The 21,504-nt window shown below is 40.7% G+C and overlaps 1 protein-coding gene across 3 annotated transcripts in view; it reads right to left on the bottom strand.

Moving 5' to 3' along the window:
• RHOBTB1 (Rho related BTB domain containing 1) overlaps positions 1-21,504 on the bottom strand; it is a 57,525-nt gene that overhangs the window by 23,265 nt on the left and 12,756 nt on the right. Inside the window, exons 1-3 of one of the 3 annotated variants that reach the window (XM_074592370.1) lie at positions 16,318-16,522; positions 3,199-3,400; positions 2,737-2,840 (exon numbers count right to left, since the gene is read on the bottom strand). The exons of 1 other annotated variant lie outside the window; for it this stretch is intronic. In XM_074592370.1, coding sequence (XP_074448471.1) covers positions 2,737-2,840; positions 3,199-3,390 — 296 coding nt within the window. In that variant the 5' untranslated portion in view covers positions 3,391-3,400; positions 16,318-16,522. Of the gene's footprint in view, positions 1-2,736; positions 2,841-3,198; positions 3,401-16,317; positions 16,523-21,504 lie in introns of those variants that run through there. One more of the 3 variants, XM_074592369.1, reaches the window with a different exon arrangement.

Raw genomic sequence — 21,504 nt, 5'->3', positions numbered from 1 at the left:
GCTGAACAGAACACGATACTTCCAAAACTAAAGCACACACTCTAGTTTAAGGAAAAAAAAACATGTCATGCTATAAAACTGCAGCAAATATTTCCACAAGTCCCTCCAGCCATATCCCCCTCCCTCCCTTAAGCTGTCAGGAACTGTTTCCCAAAGCTCCCGGAGGATTGTGATTATTAAACTAAACACCACGCAGCAGAACGCAAGCTGCATCTCACTCTCCATACTCCCATTTTAAAGGACGGCAGTAAAAACATTAAGTATTCCATCCTCAGTGGCATTCAAATATGTTTTTCTGTCACACAAAAATAGTGGAAAACACATTTCTTTTGTCATTCTCCTCTCATGTTTCTATCTGTGAAAAATAAAGAATTAAGAAGGATTTACCTTTGCTGCAAGTCCTATTAACTGTTCACCCTGCCATCTATAGCATAATCTATTTATGTAACATTTTGTAAAACTGTATGCAACAATCTTTTCCAATGAGCCGCAGGTGAATTAATGACCTGCTGGTTCTTGTTACACCACGTTTAGGACAATTAGAGGTCTTGGCTGAGTGTTCGGCTGAAATAAGCCTTCCCCTGCACGAGGGCATAAGCATAAAAAAAAATCAAAGGGAACCAAAGGGTTATATTATTGTGTGATCCTTCAGACAATCAGAAACATAGGGCACTTGCAGGTGTAGCCTTGAGCAGTTTGGCATAAAATACAGCTTTCACTGTACTGCAAGATTTGACTCAGAGGTGATTTAAAATCAGTTCCTATAAATGCAAACATTCAATATTGGAAATATCTTTTTAAAATGCTAACATAAAATGCTAAAAAGCTGTTTTCAAATGATACATTAATACCTTTCAAAATAATGAAGTAGCTGATCAGTGCTTACAATTAGAAAAATTTACAATTGAAATTCTATTTATAAAATAGTTTCTTTAAAGTTTGCAGTCACTTTCTGCACTAACAGACTTGCAGAAAAACCACTAACAGAACAGCAGGTTTCCAGAACAGCCTTTTTAAGTTGATGAGGGTATAGCAAACCTGATTCTACGCAGGTTCAGTTCTGCTAACATCACAAATGAATCCCCCTGTTCATATGCTTAATCCCACGAGATCTCAAGTTATTCAGGTCCTCCTTGGTGTTTGCCGGATTAGAATCTAAGTATGTTGTTTCCCCCCTCGCCCATCCTGTCAGTAAATGTGGGATCAGAGTTCAGAACACGCCTGATTTTGTTCTCCTAATCTCTAGTAATCTTCTCAGTGACACAGTATCTGTTGCAGAATATCAGGAGGACACATCAAAGAGGAACAGCTAGTGGAAACATCCATATTTATCAAAGGAGGCACCATATGCTGCCAAATGGTAAAACAACTTCTATTCAAATAGTCAAGTGGCACTAAATATTAAGGTCAATATTACCTTAAAGTCAGTAACTTCCCTCACTCACAAAGCTTATTTACAAATGGTACAGGTTGCGTAGCCCAGATGTGTTGCTACTTTAGCTCCCAAAACAAAATTCAAGATAATTCATGACTCTGTGAAAACACAACTAACACAGTGTATACAAAGGAGGGTTTGTACAAATTGCCATATGGAGTTTTACAATGTGGAAATTTAACTGGTGGATTCAACCAACAGAACCCTCTCCACTGGTTTTAATGGGTGGAGAATAGTTTCATTAGGTAGCACAGAGAGAAGGAAAACAGTAAGACAGTACTTTTTGTCAACATGAAATCCAAAGCTGGGACAGATGCTCTACAAAAGGCATTCCCAGCTAGAAAAAAATGTATCTGTCTACAGACGTTTGATCATCTACAGACTGAAGCAGACATGAAAAGGATATGAAAATATTCAAGAAGGTGAAAAAATGTGCGAGGACTAAGACCTCGCGCAAATGTCAGTTATGAAAATATCTGTCCAAAACCCATCTTCAGCTCAGTATTTGCCCAATACAGGTAACCTGTACTCATTGTATGTGTATTCAAATGCCTGTTATTCAGCTGTTCTGCTGTCTGTACTGCCACAAGGCCAGATCTAGTTACCATTAAACAAAACAGAATGACTATCAGTGGCTTCAGTCCTTGTTGAAACTATGCTGAAGTTATATAATACATGCTGGAAAAATCTAGATTACTTTTTTTTTTTCCCCAGAATTTCCAGGGTTTGTCAACGTACTTGCAGACACTTGAAGGTGAAGGCTTTATAGAAGAAAACCCCTTCCTTTCCTCATCTTTAATTAAGAAAATACCAAAGAGACTCACCTTTCTTGCAACTGGCTCTACACTCAAGAGGTTGGCTGCCCATTCAATGTCACAGGTTTTAATAAAATAAATATTTCATTGAGTAAGAGTGATGTTTCCCAACATCTCTTCTAGTTAGTTGCTTGTTAGGCAATTGTATCATACACTATTTACAGAGGCAGGGAACGATAATGTTCAATTTTGTAAAACTACAAGCTTATTTTGGGGAATGTTCTTTAAAATTCGAAATAGGACAACAGTTGTTGACAGGGCTTAGCAGGCTGTTGAAGGAAATGTAGTGTAGTAAAACTATGCTGCTTTTTAAATATTTATATCTTTTTAATCCTTGCAGCAGATAATCCTCTTTGCAGTAGGCAGGAATATGAATACCCTTGATTGTTTTTAAGTCCTTGCTTTTCAAAATTAAGATTTGCGGTTTTTTTCTGACCTATAATTTTACTACAATTATTACTTAAAATTTTGCTTGGATCAATTTACCTTCCGTAAGCAAAGCGCCTGTCTTTGTGATGGTCCCCAAATGTATCCCACAGCCTGAGAGAAACACTGACTTCATCCACAACATCTCTTGAGCGTTCAAGGACCTAGAACAGAACATACGTAACATTCTCTTTCCCTCCATCAAACAAGTACATTTCTAATTTGCCCCGTGAGAAGGTCTACAGCATACTAGACCAAGAAAGTATCGCATATAGTTTTCAGCAAATGCTGTATTTTATAAAACAGGCAGAATATGCATCTTCCTAAAAATAGGTTTCATAAAAAAATTACTTTGGTATGAGAGTCTTGGAAAGATGGTTATCAGACCATGCTTGCAGTAGAGACTGCGCATAAAATGCTTGTGAGCTCATTGCTGCATCCTGACAAAGAAAGGCTTGCCAATAAAAAAATACTACAACTTCACAGTGTGTGCTCCGTATTTTGTACACCTGCAGTCCTTACCTCTTGGCAGACACGGTACTGATCAATGGCCCAGACAGTTGGTACGTGAGTTGCCAGTAGCTGATACTGAGTCAAGGTTGTATTGCACGCTCTTGCACAAATTAGACGAGTCTTTCCCACTGCATTATCTCCAACCACCACACACTTGATAGTTTCAACGTTGGGTCTTTCGTAGTCCATGTCAGTGTCCATTTATCAAAAACTGTAACAAGACAGTTAAACTTGTTTTCTACTACTGTGCAAAAATAATGCTATTTAGAATCAGAACCTTCTGCTTCCACTTCTTGAGAGATTCCTAGAGAGGACAAACTTAATGAAAAGCTTGTAGTACACTGTATGAAAGTAAGCTACCCGCTCCTTTAAATACTGCACAATTATGCAAATGCACAACTATTTTGACCACAGTTGGTTTAAGCTGTTCACATGCTATTTTCACTTTGGTTTCTGTAAACACAAGCCTGTTTGCAGAAGATAGATCTTGGTGAAACAAGGACAGCCAGCACAAACTTACCTTTTGCTAATACTTTTTATGCTAAGGAGAAAAGACTGGACATCAGTGGGCTTAACCCGAAAGATTCCAGTATAAACTTGCCTTCTGTAACCTTGCCCATTCAGGATTTGATTTAGGGCTGTCCAAACAACATTGCTAACAGCAAGTCACACAGATGGTTTTAGTTATATGCACACAATAAAATTGACTTGTAAGATGCCTCCAGAGACTCTGTTCACTACAAACCACAACTCCTATTATATCCTGCATGTATCACGCACTCCTAATTTTCCAAGGAGAAGTTTGTACGCATCATGGACTAAACCATGAAACCAAACAGCCCAGCAGGAACTTGCAAGTATGCTTATCTGTATCTACAAAGTCTTTTTCACATGATAGTGGAAAGTGAGGAGAAGGAGATTTTTGAAGATGTGATACTCATGGAAAGTTATTATTGAAAATATTTACTTAAATTAAATATTCTATGGCAACATATTGAACAAATGTCTGGATATGAATGTAAGCTGGAAAAACTAGATATTTGAAAAACTAAAAACAACTCCTGCATGTTTACTACAGTCTGTCATTTTCATATAAAGGAATGTGGGATTTACATATAAAGGAATGTGGGATCATAGTTTGATATATTGGATTTTGGTTTTCTAATGTCTAGTAGTCTGCTGAGCAATCTGGTCTCTGCCATGGCATTATAATCAAGGAGGGAGAAAAAGGAAAATGCAAGGCACAAACACGTTCAGGAAGGCTTGCCTAGTAATTATTTCAGCAAGGACACCTACAGCTATTTAATTGACAAAACACAGGTCATCATTTGGAGTAATGGTGTCCTTTTTCCTGAGAAGAAAGCACTACAGATAAAGAAACCTAATGATTTGTTTTAATAACTTTTTTAATGTTCACATCTCATTCGCACATAAGTATAGAATATATATTAACTGTCAAGCTGTTTAGAATAATAAGATAGATACAAGCTGTTCTGGTGTCCTTTTTTGACTGTCATAGGCACTATGTTCTGATTTAAGAAAAAGTATGTGTAGTAATTACTAGCCAAACACTAATTTTAACACCATTCTTTCATTATTTAAAGTGATGTAAACCAAGAAACCAAAGTCAATGTTAGAACTAAATGTTACCCATTTAGCTACAATTTTGAGCACGGACTGCATGCTAATAGCTATAATGGCTAAGGTACAGTTACAAGCTTTATTTACATGTGGATGGGAGGAGCTAGGGACCACATAGACAGCATTTTAAGAGAGTTGTCCTGCACTAGACTGAAACATGTTCCCAGAAACACTTCATCCTGGCACAACTAGATGGTTGCGCAACTAGAGCTTTGCAATCTGCCAAATGTAGAGCAAATAACATGGGTTCAAACTTACGTGCACAATATCCACTGCATGTAAACCCTAAAGGCCTTGTGATACCAACCTATGCTGGCACAGAGGTTTTAGCTGATAAGGGAACAGAGCTATTAAGATATTGCCTTTATCCCTTCATCTGAGTTGTAACCTGCATCCTAAAAGGTTACTAGTCTTAAGGTAAAGAACTAGAGAGACTTCCAGTTACCTCTCTGCGATCCAACCACAGCTGCATGTTGGATGCAAACTCCCATGAGACTGATACCTGCGATGGCCCATGGGCTCTGCACCATTTCATGAGTCCAAATACAAGAACAGAAATGACAGCTAACTCCTCTTTCCTCCTCCACATCCTTTTCAAGAGCACAGTCATGATATAAATAAAAGTACAAAAACCAATATATTTTTTCCGCATTACAGGGAATGAGACATATTTGACTACCATGGCCTCAAAGGCAGGAACCTGAATGAGTAGGAAAAACCCAAAAGGTTTCAGTATGTGATCTAAAAAAGTTTCATTTCAAGTCTGAGAATAAACAGCAACCCCCTGACATAATATGTGGTATTAAATTACTTCATATTTTATTCATGCATGGACTAGACATCACAGATGGAATGTGGAAATGTTTACAAGGCTGGAAAACAAAATGAAGAAGAGTGGCTAGCCAGTGTGTCTGGTTGGTTTTAAACTACCAAGCAGAGAGATGCCAAACCAATTTTTCTTCCAACCCAATATTCCATTAAAATGTTGTTACACAGATTAGCTGAGGTTTTTGTATAACAATCTGATTTTAAAATTCTTCAAAAGTTCTTAAATGGTAGTTCTTCAAAAATGCACTTCAGTCAGTCACAAAAAATGTATTAAGTACAGAGTCTGGAATCTAAAAAAAAATCTCCAAGAGGATAACAAAGCAAGTTTAAAATTAATAGGCAAATTTAAATAAAAGTAAGAGAAATCAATGCAATTATTTGAGAATCCTATAGAAGGAACACATGAAAATAAAACTTAAAAAATATTACTTTTAAAATTTCTGATATACTTACTAAATTAAAGCAAAGTTACCACAGAACTCAGGCACAGCATACCCAAATGCCCTGTTGTAGATCAATGGCAGTCTAATGAAGATATTTTTAGCGTGACTCAATACTGCACAGGACAGAGATTAAAATAAACTGGGAATAAAAGCAAAACTAGAGCTTTGTGGCTATGTTAAGGAAAGTTCTTAAACCCACTCCAATGTGTGTGTGTCTATATATATATATATGTATTAAAAATGCAGGTAATTTTAATATTGTTCACTAGTTTTCAGAAAGGGATTAAACCAGAAGTAGCTCCTGAAGAGACTGACAGACAGAAGCCTGGACAGATAACTAGAGACGTCAAATAAAACAGATGCTAACAACAAATTACAGTATAAACAATTAGCAAAATGTGTGGATTAAATTCTTACAAACGTAGCCAGAGGCCTTCTGGCTACGGGAATGATTAAAGCCAGGAATATGTACAAGATCTTAAAAATATAGCCACAGTCAGTTTTTTTAAGGTAGCCTCTAGGTTAAGCTTGTGCTAAACCTATTATGTAATCACACTGATTAAAAATGCTAACCATGTATTTACAAAACTTACTTAAATATAAAAAAAAAAATCTAGATTGAGCTCTAAAAGTCTGGTGACATCTGGGAAGACCAACTGGAACTGAAACAAAACTGGTTAGACAAGAGCAAACCAGTGTATATAGAGCTTAATTAAAAAAAAATAAAAATCAGCGTAAAATTCCAAGACCAATGAAAAATTTGCTAAAACCAACCTGCAACCCGCAATACCATCAAAACAAAATAGGGTAAAGTAAGGGGAAAGTCACTGGAAGTGTGACCAGTCTCAGAGAAGACACTGACAAAAAAGCCAAAGAAAGACAGAAAGGCCATCAAAGCAGAGCAGTGAGAAACCTACTAGGGGAAAGATCTGATCAAATATGGCTGTTCCCAAAAGAAAGCAGTGAAAGATTCAGCAGCTTAATCCAGTTCTAAAGAAAGATGAGCAGATGGATGGAAATGAAAAAAGATACCCACAAGAATAACACAGGATCTCAAAAATCTCTTAAGATGTTTCTATCTTTACATTGTCACCTGTGATTGTTTGCAGATGAAGAGGAGACAGAGGCAGCCAAAAATCAGATGTGAGTAGACTCACGATCTAAGATAAAGCCATTTAATTAATTCGCTTGATTACCAGAAAAGAACTATTCCAAATAAAGCTGATTTTTTTCCAAAGAAGTATAAGGTTACTGTTCTGAACCATGGCTTGCAGATGGTTACGGTCACTGATTTCTTTCTTTGTTGCTTCACCTCAAATTGCTGTAGGGTGCTTGGGTTTTTGTATAGTTTTTCCTCATTGCTGAATGAGTTGTTATTATTATCACTAAAAAACAGTTGTGGTTGCCATAGCATGCAGATCCTTCTGGCTAGTCAGCCTCAGTAATGAAACACTGCCTTTCTAGAGAAATTTTCCAAAAGATACATAGAAGCAGCATATCACTTGGTTATCTAGTCTACCGTACACAGATTAAACACAATAGACACACACAATCTCTCTCTCTGTGTATGAATGTAGGGGTATTTATATACAAAAGATAACCAGATCCTAACCATGAACTTGTTTTAAGAATGCAGTTTAATATATTTAAAGCTATAATTGCATTTTTCTCTTAGGAAAGAAAGTGGATGAAGATACAAATCCAACAGTGAGTTCCCAGTGCAGGATCAGGAATCCACTCCTATGGATCTCCCTGCCTATGCAACTAACTGCCCATTTTGAAATTTCCAGGTATTTTAAATCATCACTTAGCGTATACAAAACATAAACAAGATTTTTTTTCCAAGAGCAGTAGCTAATTATCAACCCTTTTCATCAAAATACCACAAACAAATCACTAAGAATGTCTACATTAATCAGTGATTATGGAATGATCCTGCAGGCATTTACTTCTTAGCTCAGTACTTGAACACATCCCTAAGACTGAGGTAGCACCTCTTAGCATGAAAAAAAGCAAGGATGTTACTTAACTCTTGTGTTAAGAGCAACCTGTCAGCTGAAGGTTCAGAGTGACAGTATGTAAGAACCTTGCCTGCTCAGTAAAGTCTTCCTTTAAGTTATTCCACGGGAAAAAAAAATAATAATTCCAACCTGTCTCAAGTAAGCTGACTAAACATGGAAACCAGGAAGTCCTTCAAACAAACAGGTTGAAAACCACAATAACAATGTCACAATTTTCTTAAAGGAATCCAATGGAAAGAGACACCAAACTACCACCACTTAATATGAATGGCATGAGTGGGAATTATTTGAAAAATTCAGGCCACCAGTAAGGTAGTAAGACTATCAACATCCTTGAAAACCACATTCTTTTGAAACTCTGTGAAAGAGCATTTATAGGTACTCCAGATTTCAATCTATTCTGGAGATGTATTTTTGAGTATAGTTTTGGAGTGACTCCTTCAGAGAGCCGTTATGCAATAACATATCAAAAGGAGTATAAAAAAAATTTATAAGACTACACAATACTCTTACCTCTATCCCCAAGTTACAAAATTACTGCTTGCAGCCATGGAAACTGGAAAAGGAGATGCAAAATGCTAAGTTCTTCAGGGACTGAAGTCACTACCTTACACTGCAGAATCCCCAGGCACCAGCACGCTGGCAAGGACCAAAGAGCACCTGAGCCAGAACAAGCGTGTGAAACGTTCATTCTCAATATATAACCTTCCATGTGTTGTTTCAGAATCTTAATGGATTAACACACACATGCCAGGGGAAAAAGCAGGAGGACTTACTGTTCATTTGTGCAAGAGCATAGAATTCACAGACAGCTCTGGTTTTGGGATAGGCTACGGGCCAAAAGGCTATTTTGTGGTTTGGCTCAATTTAATCAATGAATTTAGGTCCCCAGCAAGTATATTTGTGAAATAAATCATAACTTGTCATCAAATAACAGATAAACTATACTAGCTGTTAAAAGACTATCAGAAAACATTTTTCACAAGGTCTAAATTAATATTAGTATTTTATTAAATTGCAGGAGGACCGATGGGGAGATTTCTTGAAAAACTATTCCTTGTCAGCATCAAAGAGCCAGCGGGCGACAAAGGGTAATAAGACTTAAGGTGGGATCAGATCACAAGGTCAACAGAGGACAAAGACGGGCAATGTTGCATATCAGGCTAGATTCTCATCCAGGATGAAGCATTGCCCTATTGCCATTATTTAAATTTCTGGCAGTTTACATGGAAAGACTGAAGAGACTGACAAAAGAGGAAAAAATTTCAAGATTAGCTCTGGGATTTATCAACTACTTGCCCTACCTGGCCCATCGACAGAAGAGAACAACAGATACAGCCAATGGACTGGGAATGGAGAAAAGCCCTTATATTCTAAAGATAACCTGATCTCAACCATGAGACCCTTGGATCTACCATAGGTAGAAAGAGAAGAGTAGCTGACTGAAACATTGCTTCACTGCATGAGGTGATAAATGAGATAACCGTGGCTGTTGCTGCCCACAAAAGGCGAGTGCAGGTCAGCAGGAATGCCTTTATCTTCCACAAGGGCGGAACCTGGTTCTACCCTTTTTCAGTCGTTCTGGGATAGTTGGGGTGTTTCAGCTTAGGGCAAGTATCAACAAAGAAATAAATCTCACAGAACGCTGCTAAAATTTGATACAGCTGGAGAAGGTAAGTGCTGAGGTTGTCATCAAGACAGACTCCACTTAGCCTGCCTGAACCAGCTTCTTTCATGATAGCTTTTGGCCAACAAGCATTAGATTTAATCCTGGATGTTACCCCTTAACTTTGTATTACCTGCTGGAAGAAAAAAGTTTTTAGAAACCTCCATTCAGCTGCCCTAATTCCTGCTCCACCCCTCAAATTTAAAAGAAGGGAGCAAAAAATTTACCATGGACACAAACAGAAAAGAAAAGAACAGCCTCTAATGAAGATGTAAAGTTGAAGACAGAACAGATGCCTCTATGTTTACCTAGAAAACTTCTCAGTCCAATCATCGCCACAACCTCTCTGTAGAAACTGGCTAGTACTATCAGAAGCGTGCAGTCCACTCTTTCACAGCATGCTTGACTACAGATTTGTTTGTTTCTAAAGGCTAGTTATTAGGACCCTTTGTCAAACTCAGCCTACCTCTGTGATGACACAACACCTTTCGATCAGTAAGAATGAGCACTTCCTGAGACGACCAAAAATCAGAGGTACTAGCAAAATACAAATTCTTCTCCACATTACTATATAAGACAGCCTGCCCTGAAGGTCAATAGCTGAGCATGAAAACATCCCATCTTAGGTACAATAAGTGATTCTCTTGAGCCTCCTGAAATATGTAGTCCACAAGGACCGCTCTATGTTATACACACTCACAGTCTATCAGACCCAATAGAGATCCAAATGCAAAGCTCAGCATTACACTTGAACTGTGTCAATTTTCCGACAAGTTCTGGAAGAACTGAAGAGGAGAAATCAACAAGCTGATTACACTGAGCAGCTTAGGTATTATTTTGACCTGTGACATACCTTGCGATATCCTTTGTGATGAGATCATCTCTCTAGAAATTAATCCATACAGCAGGTGGAGGACATTTAACTGTTTCAGAACCTCGTGTGTGAGAATCTGGGATGAGTACTTGCTATATGGTGGGAAAGCCCGCAACTCCACCATCCCTCCCCTTCACCAGTTCTTCAGAGTCTACTTCAAGAACAGACTGCAACCCAGAGCAGGCCCTTGCAGCTTCTTTTGTTTCTTCTTTCTTGCTGTGCCAGATGAATGGATGGAAGGAAGGAAGATTAGGGAAAATGTGGGCCCTCTCCAGAAGGAAACGGGAGACCTGGTCACCCAGGATATGGAGAAGGCTGAGGTACTCAACGATGTATTTGCCTCAGTCTTCACCGGCAAGTGCTCTAGCCACACCACCCAGGTTGCAGAAAGCAAAGGAAGGGACTGTGAGAATGGAGAACTGCCCACTGAGGAGAAGATAAGGTTCGAGACCATCTAAGGAACCTCCAAGTGCACAAATCCATGGGACCTGATGAGATATATTCGCAGGTCCTGAGGGAACTGACAGATGAAGTTGCTAAGCCACTAGCCATCATATTTGAGAAGTCACCGCAGTTCAGTGAAGTTCTGGGTGACTGTAAAAGGGGAAACATAGCCCCCACTTTCAAAAAGGGAAAAAAGGAAAACCTGGGCAACTACAGGCCAGTCAGTCTCACCTCTGTGCCCAGCAAGATCATGGAGCAGATCCTTCTGGAAACTATGCTAAGGCACATGGAAAATAAGGAGGTGATCGATGACAGACAAAATGGCTTCAAGGAGGTGATCGGTGACAGCCAACATGGCTTCACTAAGGGCAATTCATGCCTGATAAATCTGGTGGCCTTCTATGATGGGGTTACAGCATCAGGGGATAAAGGAAGAGCAACTGATATCATCTACCTGGACTTGTGCAAAGCACTTGACACTGTCCCGTGTGACATTCTGGTCTCTAAATTGGAGAGACGTGGATTTGACAGATGGACCACTTGGTGGATAAGGAATTGGCTGGATGATGGCACTTAAAGAGTTGGAGTCAACAGCTCAATGTCCAAGTGGAGATCAGTGATGAGTGTTCTTCAGGGATTGGTACTGGGACTGGCACTGTTTAACATCTTTGTTGGCAACATGGACAGTGGGATTAAGTGCACCCTCAGCAAGTTTGCCAATGACACCAAGCTGTGTGGAGTGGTCGACACACTGGAGGGAAGGGATGCCATCCAGAGGGACCCGGACAGGCTTGAGAGGTGGGCCTGTGAAAACCTCATGAAGGTCAACCAGGCCAAGTGCAAGGTCCTGCATGTGGGTCAGAGCAATCCCAAGAACAAATACAGCCTGGATGAAGAATGGATTGAGGGCAGCCCTGAGGAGAAGGACTTGAGCCAGCAATGTGCGCCTGCAGCTCAGAAAGCCACAGCATCCTGGGATGCATCAAAAGAAGCGTGGCGAGCAGGTTGAGGGAAGTGATTCTGCCCCTCTACTCTGCTCTGGTGAGATCCTACCTGGAGTTCTGCATCCAGCTCTGGAGCCTCCAACATAAGAAGGACATGGACCTGTTGGAGCAAGTCCAGAGGAGGGCCACGAAGATGACAAGAGGGCTGGAGCACCTCTGCTATGAAGACAGGCCAAGAGTTGAGGTTGGAGAAGAGAAGGGTCCAGGGAGACCTTAGAGCAGCCTTCCAGTACCTAAAGGGGGTCTACAGAAAAGATGGGGAAGGACTCTTTATCAGGGAGTGGAGCAATAGGATGAGGGGTAACAGTTTTAAACTGAAAGACAGCAGATTTAGATTAGATATTAGGAAGAAGTTCTTCACTGTGGGGATGGTGAAACACTGGAACAGGTTGCCCAAGGAAGTCATGGAGGCCCCATCCCTGGAAGTGTTCAAGGCCAGGTTGAATGGGACTTGGAGCAACCTAGTCTAGTGGAAGGTGTCCCTGCCCATGGCAGGGGGGTTGGAACTAGATGATCTTTAAGGTCCCTTCCAACCCAAACCATTCTACGTTTCTGTGTGAGGAAGAGTAAACACACTGACCTTCCCCTGGAAAGAGGCATCCATAGCTGGTACATGACTGATTTACGGCTCGCACTTTGGCTTTGCAGATGCATTTTGTTAGGATTCTGGCTACAACTGACTCCTCTTTCCATTTACCAGAGATGACCACAGCAGATGCAGGGGACTAGGCAGTGACCAAGATCTGGCATTGCTGTGCATAATAATCTGTCATATCATCACAAACTGAAATTAACTTTGGCTGACATTAAAAGAAGTGGCTGAGAACCAAAGTAAGTGAAGAATGGACAATACACATTGATGGTGATAACCATCACAAAACAGCTGGTACTTTATAAAGCAGCCACCCATAAAATGCCACTGGGCACTGAATCCTTAGGTTAGTCCTCCTTCTGCAACAAAACATTGCACTGTAAAAGCAGATTAAAGTTGCACCTCTACTAGCATTTTAATTCAGATCAAGAACACATTTTTGAAGCAAATATTCCAGTCATCACCACTTACCATGCTTTGGTTCACATCAGGTGCAGTCATAGAGTGCACAAACTGAATTTCTTTCAGATGAATCTGAAGTGAAAGATGTGCCACTCACCACTAATGAGCGAGTGTTCAGTTCAGAGGACCAGATTAAAGGTAATCTGAAGCAACATCCTTTGTCCTTGAAATGCAAGCAGTGTGACATTGGATCCTCACCACTAACTATTTCATACCCAGATCCCCTGCTATAGCATCACACAACCCACTAATGTAGACAGAACATCAGATGCTCTGGCTCCTGGTGTGTTATTTGGATCAACATAACTGGGGCAAAGCTGCAACTGAATCCTCAGTGACCACAATGCTCAAGAGTATCTAGGATAACATATGTAAAACTCGAGATTAAAGGGAGAAGGATCACTGGAAACACCTGATTCAACACTACTGGTTTTCATGGTAATAAACTCCATGAAATCCCTGATATTACTCTTACGTAATTAAGGGCATCAGATGCTTGTACAGCATTAAACTATCCATACTGTAGCATAGGCTATTACTGATTTTACCCATTTATAAAGACAGGTGTTGACATTGTATGGTCTGTTTGATAAGGACATTATTCTGAACAGTGTTCTCAACAGGACAGAAGGAAAAAACCCAAACAACAACCACCACCAAACAAGGCATTCTCCCAACTTTTGCGCATTTCTGTGGGGAAAATATTTATCAAGTTTTGCTAGAGCTACAAACAAAAATATTCCAGAGACACTGGTGACCTTCTAGCACAGAGAGCTGTTGAATTCACTTTCTGTGCTTGCTTTCCTTCCGAAAGACAGAATCAGGCTCTTGTTTCTTGAACTTTATGTGGCATTTCTCATGCATTCTCCTCTTTGTTAATCAGTGATGTTAAAAAGATATTATTTGTGATTTTATTCACTCACACATGTGATTGCTACAAGGAAACTACACAAGGAGAGCGAGACCTCATAATGACAGCAGGTAAAAACCCCCCAGAGACTTCAGGATAGCAGACTTCAGATAAATGCTACTTTCAGATCTTGCATCAAGTTGTACATTTATGTCTCAAATGCAAATCGAGCGACATTAACAGAATTGTGCAGGAGGAGAATATATGTGAAGTTTACTTGTAATGTTTAGTGCCACACAGAGACTCATTTGCAAAAAAAAAAAAGAATTAAAAACTAAGAGAGAAATTGCCATCTTGTGTCTTTCATATCAAACAGAAAGGAGAGGAAAACAGAAAAGTGGAATAGTGTTGGATGGGAATCAAAAAGAATATGTACTTTTATTTCATGAACCTACCCCTAGTAACAAAGGACCCAACTATCACTACACGTACTGCAGGCTGCACCAATTCTAGCCCACGCACCATGCCACCATTCACTCCTTCAGCACAAGATTTTGAGGTCTTTTATGGAAATCCAATATACGATCTGAGGGTACATTAACACCAGTCTGACTAGCCTTGCTATGAGCTGCTCTGCAAGTCTGCCGTACGCAGCAAGGACTGCTCAGCCCTTCCTTTCCCTGCCTCCCAAATACATACTTCGTTCTACAACATTTGCATACTTTCCTGGCAGGATAGATAGGAGCAAGGGAGGAATGTGTCAAACACCTGTTGCTCCTTTGCTTCTCCTAATTCAAGGCTTCTCTGTCCTTTCATCTCCTTCAGCACAGGGCAACATCTGGATGCAGGACTTAAGCATTTTTCCAGAGAACAAAATGTATTAGCAAAGAATCAAACATCGGGATTTACTGGTCAAGTGATCAGCTCTTCCTCTCAGCCTAATGCTGTACAGTATTTGTGAAGCTTGGAGTTTTAAAAGGGCAGGAGTTTTAGAAAGCTCCCTAGAGCTAAAATTGATGTTTATTTCTTCTTGGATAATGCATCTGAGCCTGCCCCAGATCTTATGCTCCTTAAGTATTATGTCACTTAGATAAAGAACCCTAATATAAATATTGAACTCACCAAGTGGGCTTTTTCCCCCCTCTGTTATTAGTATATATAGTATATATATAGTATATATTTTGAGGACCTCAAAAATACTGAAAAGAAATTAAGCTGTTCTGTTTCCATGTTCTGTGATTCCCAATCCCAAAATACAGCCTGTACATAAATACGTGCCATTCAATTGCTACTTACACTGAGCAGTCATATGGCAACTCTTTAACGTAGTCCTAACAATGGTGTTTTTCTCCCCACATGCTTTATTTTTGCCTAGAAAGAACCAGTAGCTTAAGAACTCCCCTCGAGCACACTAACAAACTGATTTCCACCTCAGCTTCTATTACAGCTCAAGCTGAACATTTGGCTTTGAGTCAGCTGTGTGTCCTGAAATAGTACACAAACTGAGGATGAACAAAGTCATTGAGAATATTCTGGCATCACTTCCTTGCTCTTGCTGTGACCATATGCAGAGCTTCAAGGGCTTTCTTTTATTATTGTCATTTTTTAAACAGGTATATTGCTGCCTTCAGAAGCCTGAGTAGTGCCTTCATCAATAGCAGGCAACTCGGAGCTCCCCGACTAGTCCACCTCTGTCCAGTGACTGATTTCTCTTTGCTCTAGATGTTGGATGCCACAATACACACTAAAGGTTGACTTAACAAATTAAAGTCTACTACTGTTTGTCTCTCAGCCCCTTTCTATGGCCCCCAGCCAGGTCCCGACACAGACACCTGACAATCTGTGTGCTGCAGGACCCCACAGCAACCTCCTGCTGTTGTCACAGCAACCCACAACAGACTCCACAGACACAGCAGGGGGAAAGAAGGCGGAAAAAAAAGAGGGAGAAAGAAATCGTTCAGGTTTTTAGTAAATGACACTCGTAAGTACCAAGCGCCAGGAGGTTTCTGCTTCCCGTACACATCGTATCCCTCTATCTTTGCCTTGCGCCATGTGGCCTCGCTGGAAGAGGAAGCCAGACAGATCTGCTTCATCCAGGACTCAGCCCTCTCTGTCCTCGGGGGAGGATGCCTCCCCCTCGCTCTCCCTCTCCCGACGAGGCGAGAGCGCACCTGCGGGGGGACGGGACGCGCAGGGCGCCGCCACCCGCGCCCTGCGGAGCCGCTGGCTGCCAGCCCCACCCGGCCCCGCACACGCAGCCGGCAGGTCGGAGCACGATCGCGCCCGGGCGACGCGGGACCTACCCGGGAGGGCGGGGTGCCCCGGCAGCCGGGGTGCAGGCAGCGGGGCTGGCCCCCCGGCCCCGGCGGGACGGGAGTGGGGGTGGTGGCAGCCGCCGTCGCGCCCCGTTCCCGCTGCTCCTTACGGCGGCGGGGCAGCGGCAGGAGCCAGCCTGACCCGGCAGGGAGGCAGCATGCCGCCGGCGCCGCTCTGCCCGCCCGGCCCCGCAGCGGGCTCCCCACCCGCCCCGGCCCGGCCCGCCCCGCGGCGCTGACTCTGGCGGCGGCAGGAACGGCGGGAGCCGCGCGCGCCGTGACGTCTGCAGCCCCGGTTCTATTTATAGCGCGGCGATTGGATTTCATTCATGAAACCGGGGCCGCGCGTAAAGGGGCGGCGGCTGGAGCCGCGCCCGCCGCCTCTGCTCGGACCGGCTCACGGCAACCGGGCGGCAGCACAAGCAGGGGGCAAGGCAGGGGCTCACCCTCCTTCTCCATCCCGGCACCGGCATGGTGGGGTGGCTTTCGGCCACGGCCTCGTACGGGAAAAGGTCGGGCCCGAAACTAATCAGAAATAAGTGAATACACCCAAACACATGTATTTATACACACTCTATACATGCTGCGTGTGCATAAACAACACAAAGGCCTCCCTGGATAATCCCCTAAACAGGGTGTGCAATTTCTTAGCACAGGTGCTGCTGTTATGATTTGAAATTCTCTCCGTTTTCACTAATATTTGAACCCTTCATGTAAAACAGACACGCACAATTAAACCATCCTCCCTCCCCCAGCTCTTAAACTGACAATCTAGACTTGGAGATTTCTAACTAGTGAAAACGGCTCCAGGCCCTGTCTGTAACTGGGAAAAGTGCTCACAACCTAGAGCAGGCTCCCTGCTAAAACACTGCTCTCCGACTCTTCTATTTATCACTTGACATCAACAAAAAATGCAACTAATCCTTTAGTGCAGTGAAGGGCATGGGAACAACCGCGGCGGCTAAGGGAACTTTTTTGACATAGTTGTAGTTGTGACTGTCAGAAAGAAATTATTCTCTTAGAGCAACCTGGACTCACACATTGCAGTATTGCAGCCATTTTTTGAAAACATGTTATAAATTAAAAGCACCACTTCCAGTAACACTTAACAGTACCAATAACATATTAACGGCATCCAACTGCATTTAGTTGATTACTTACATTTTTCAAATACCCAAAAGTCAAACTTCCCATTAACCAGGTCAAGCTGCAACAATTTTTAATTGAGTACATCTACATCAGGAAAAATTACAGTTTGCAACTTCATCTCACAGGAGGCTATTAGGTGCAGAAGAACACCATGCACTATTGCAAATATTAAGTGTTATTTTCCTAGCTTTGCACAGAGTTTGGATGAACAAGATAAATGCATCAGAAACTAAAACAACTCTCATTCAGACATCTTCTTGCAATCAAAGAAATATCAAACTGATAATGAGGCAACAAAAACTAAATAAGCGTCAAATCCTATAATCTACAGATTTAAAGTGAATAGTATAATTACCTTCCATTTCTTAAGGTTCAAGCTCTACATGAACTATTTTTTCTCCACAAATGAGGGCTAAAAACTTTCATTCTACGCAAGAATAACAATCCCTGTGTATTCACTTGTTTCTAGGACACGCAACTTTCAGGAAAACAATAAGGCCCAGGTTCATCCCACTTAATTCAGGGGGCTGAGCAAAGCAGGGTGCTAAAAAAGGGTATTCATTTTACTGGACTGTTTCACTATGGCAGATCTTAACTTCACATTGGTACTTTTGTTTTACAGTCTAAATGATCACCTTCTGAAGACAAATCACAGAACTAGAACCCCATGTCTCTATTAACTCACCTAGACTATCCCTGCTGCAGAGCGAATGTTATTGCCATAACAGATAAGTTAGCATCATGTGGGAGAAAACTGATATAAAGCAACCAGACTTGCACTAATACTGACTCAAGAAGTACTGGACTGCAATAAAAAACCCCTTTAGATAAGCTTGCAAGCTTTTTACAGAGCTTTTCTACAGGAATAAAGGAAGAGGGCAGGAAGAGGGAGAAAGTGCTATTTTTAGTGCATAACAGTAAATTTAGCAGAATACAGCAATGACAAAGATTAGTCGGGTGGTTAAAATGGGAAAGAGAGAAACAGGGTTTTGCTTTTGATGTGGAAAAAGCAAAGGTCTTAAGTTTCTCCCTTTTGTTCTCTTTCATCAAAGGGTACCCAGAGCCTGAAGGCTTCTGCAGCTGTGGAAACAGCTACATACTACTATGTAGTTTCCATTTTAGTGACCATTTACAGCAACTTTTACCATTCAGTGCTTTCCTACGACAAACATGTAACTTATATAATTCAGATTGCAGCTTTTCCAGCATAATACAAAACAAAAACCTAGGACAGCTAGAAGCTCGCTGTTCTCTGACACATGATCCTATTGAACTGTATTTACATTTTCCCAAATTTTTAAAAAAAGACTAGTTTTGACCATAAACTTGAGTGACACACCTTGAGAAGTGGCTGGAATGGATCCCTAATAGGGTGTAGAGCAACCAACAATTTCTAGGCTTTGATACAAGAAAGCACAGTAATAAACCACAAGTATTCCTACTGGCTTTGCATAAGCATTAAAAATATATGAGTGGTAAAGCTTTACTCAATTAGATATTTAAGTATTTCAGGTAGCCAGCTTGTATTTTTCTTTTTTATTTGTTTGTTTTCAGGAGAGAATAACAGCTAGAGGGAAACGGAGAAGGAAACAAGTTCCATCTCTACAAGCAATCCCAAAGGACATGGCATTGGACCATGGCTAGCATTTAACTACAGAGTCTGCTTTTGCCAAGTCCATACAGCTTTCCAAAACATGATTACGGGCTGCCAAGTGTGCCCGATCATTGCATCTCCATTATATGCTTTTAACACTATCATACAACTTAGAAAAAAACTGCATAAAAAATAGAATAATAATTTAAAAATGCATTCACACCCATGGAGAATTCTACTTAGAATTATTTTAGTTTTGCTAAATCACAAAATGTATTTGGAAGTGCAAATGTAAAAGTATATTCCCATATGCTCCAACAGCTTATTTATTACTCTGGGGCTAAATTAACCTTTTGTTTTTGAGAATATATTTCTCAGATGATTGAAAAACACCAGGAGAGAACATGAGTTGTGCATAAACCGTAACTGAATTTACAAATAACCTTTCTACTTCTGGATCTGGAAAGTTAGTTTAACTTCAGAGGCTCTTCCAACATGCGGTATTAGCAGAACTCCTTAGGGAGCTTTCTAGCAGCTCAGAAATGCTGAAGCTCAGTGCCCTCAGGCCCTTCCATCCTCTGCACTCCTGAAACACCAGAGAAGGACTCAGGAGTAGATAGGTTGAAAAAATTCTAGCCAAGGATAACAGGAGGAGTGGGAAGAGAGGACTACAAGCATTTACCCCAGCTGCTTTGTCAAAACTCTTCTGGAAGAGGAGGAAATGGACTGGCTCATGCTTCTTACTACCCCATCATAACCTAAGTTTGCTGTATCTGCAGAAAAATGGTAGTCTAAGCATGGTAAGTCTGTGGTTTAGTTTTCATATTACTGTTTACCAGCCTTCTGAAAAAGTCTACATCCCAGACCCATCCAGACTTGAGGTCATGTGGAAGGAAGGGGTTCTTTTCTGTATTAGAGATCTAGGTAGGGTCTATCGCAGAATCCTGCTTAAAAAAGAAAATAAAATATAGTCTAGTGATGTGGCCTCTTGCTCCCTCTGAGGACCCGCTCAAGCTTTTAATTCAGGACAACTGAGATTATTTCCCCTCTGTTTTAGGGAGCAACACCCAAGCATAAAGGCAGTTTTCTAAGACAAGTTACACACATTGACAAGAGCCAGCGTGGACAGTTACAGGACCGGGCTTGAGTGTGCACTGAGAGAGGGCGGATCTGGTGTTGCAGAGTCCAAAACCAAACCTCAATAATACAGGGCAAACTAGAGTTCCTCTCTCTCCCTTAACCCTGTATGTAGGGGCCCTTCATATTAGAAGACTTTAAGAGCATGTTAAAATTAAAAGATTGTTAGTGGAAATGCACAAGGAATTAAGTAAAACAAAGTGAGTTAAAATATCCCATATGGGCTCCCTGTTGCATATGGCAATCTCACAGAGTCTCTACAGTCCATGAAACCAGCTTTCAACAATACAAAAGAACATGAATGAATGATGTACAACCAAAATAAGGAGACGTGGTACTTCAGTTATGGACTTCACCATCCACCCATTGTATGTCATATACTTAGTCTTAGCCAACTGGCAACACGTGAACTAAAATACCAGAATTACCCAGCTCCTGTCATTGAAATCTACTTTTTCCCCACAATTAGGCTTAGAGGTTTTAATTATGTGGGTAGATCAAAATAATTTCTAACTACTTCTGTAATGGATTAGTATATATTCCATTAGATTTCATCTATAAAAAATTCATAAAGAGAATAAATGCCTTGAAAAAAACCTATGTAAATGCATATTCTATACACATTGAAATAAAATTCAAGTCATTTTCTGTCAATACAATTTCTGTATTAATGGGTTTGCATTCAGAACTATAATGTACTCATGCCAAACGCTTATGCATTCACAATTATTTTTCTTTTCAAAACTATTATATATTGTACGCAGTCCTTTTTTCTCTTCGGTGTAATAAGGACAGAGTTTAGCGTTTGACGTAAGGTGCTTCTATTTAGTGATGTCAACATCTATTCTTAGCCAACTGTGCAAATTGATTAGGTCAGTTGCATCCCTTTTCACACTATCCCACACAATTGTCTCAATTCTCAGAGATGGAGACATGTAATGTGTACAATGATGTCTTCACTGTGTGCATTAGACACTCTAACAGACCACTGTGCATTTATTTGTTTTTTTTTTCCAGTTATTCACAGAATGCTAAATATAGTGCAAGACCATCATCACTTAAGAAGCCTGCAATGCACCAGATTTTATTAGAACATTCTATGAATGATATATAGCACCAGTTGTTTGCCTTATGAATTGTATTTCCACATTCTTTTTCACTAGCAGAGGGATATAAAATGCTTAATATATGCATACATTTTAGACAGCTGGGTAAACAAGAAAAGGACTATCTAGAGAAGAAAAATGCCAATACTTATAATTTGGAATAAAAATTAGATACCTACCACTTATTCA

The sequence above is a fragment of the Larus michahellis genome, chromosome 6 (assembly GCF_964199755.1).
Source record: "Larus michahellis chromosome 6, bLarMic1.1, whole genome shotgun sequence".
In the NCBI taxonomy this organism is placed as follows: Eukaryota; Metazoa; Chordata; class Aves; order Charadriiformes; family Laridae; genus Larus; species Larus michahellis.
This window is presented reverse-complemented; position numbering and strand designations above follow the sequence as displayed.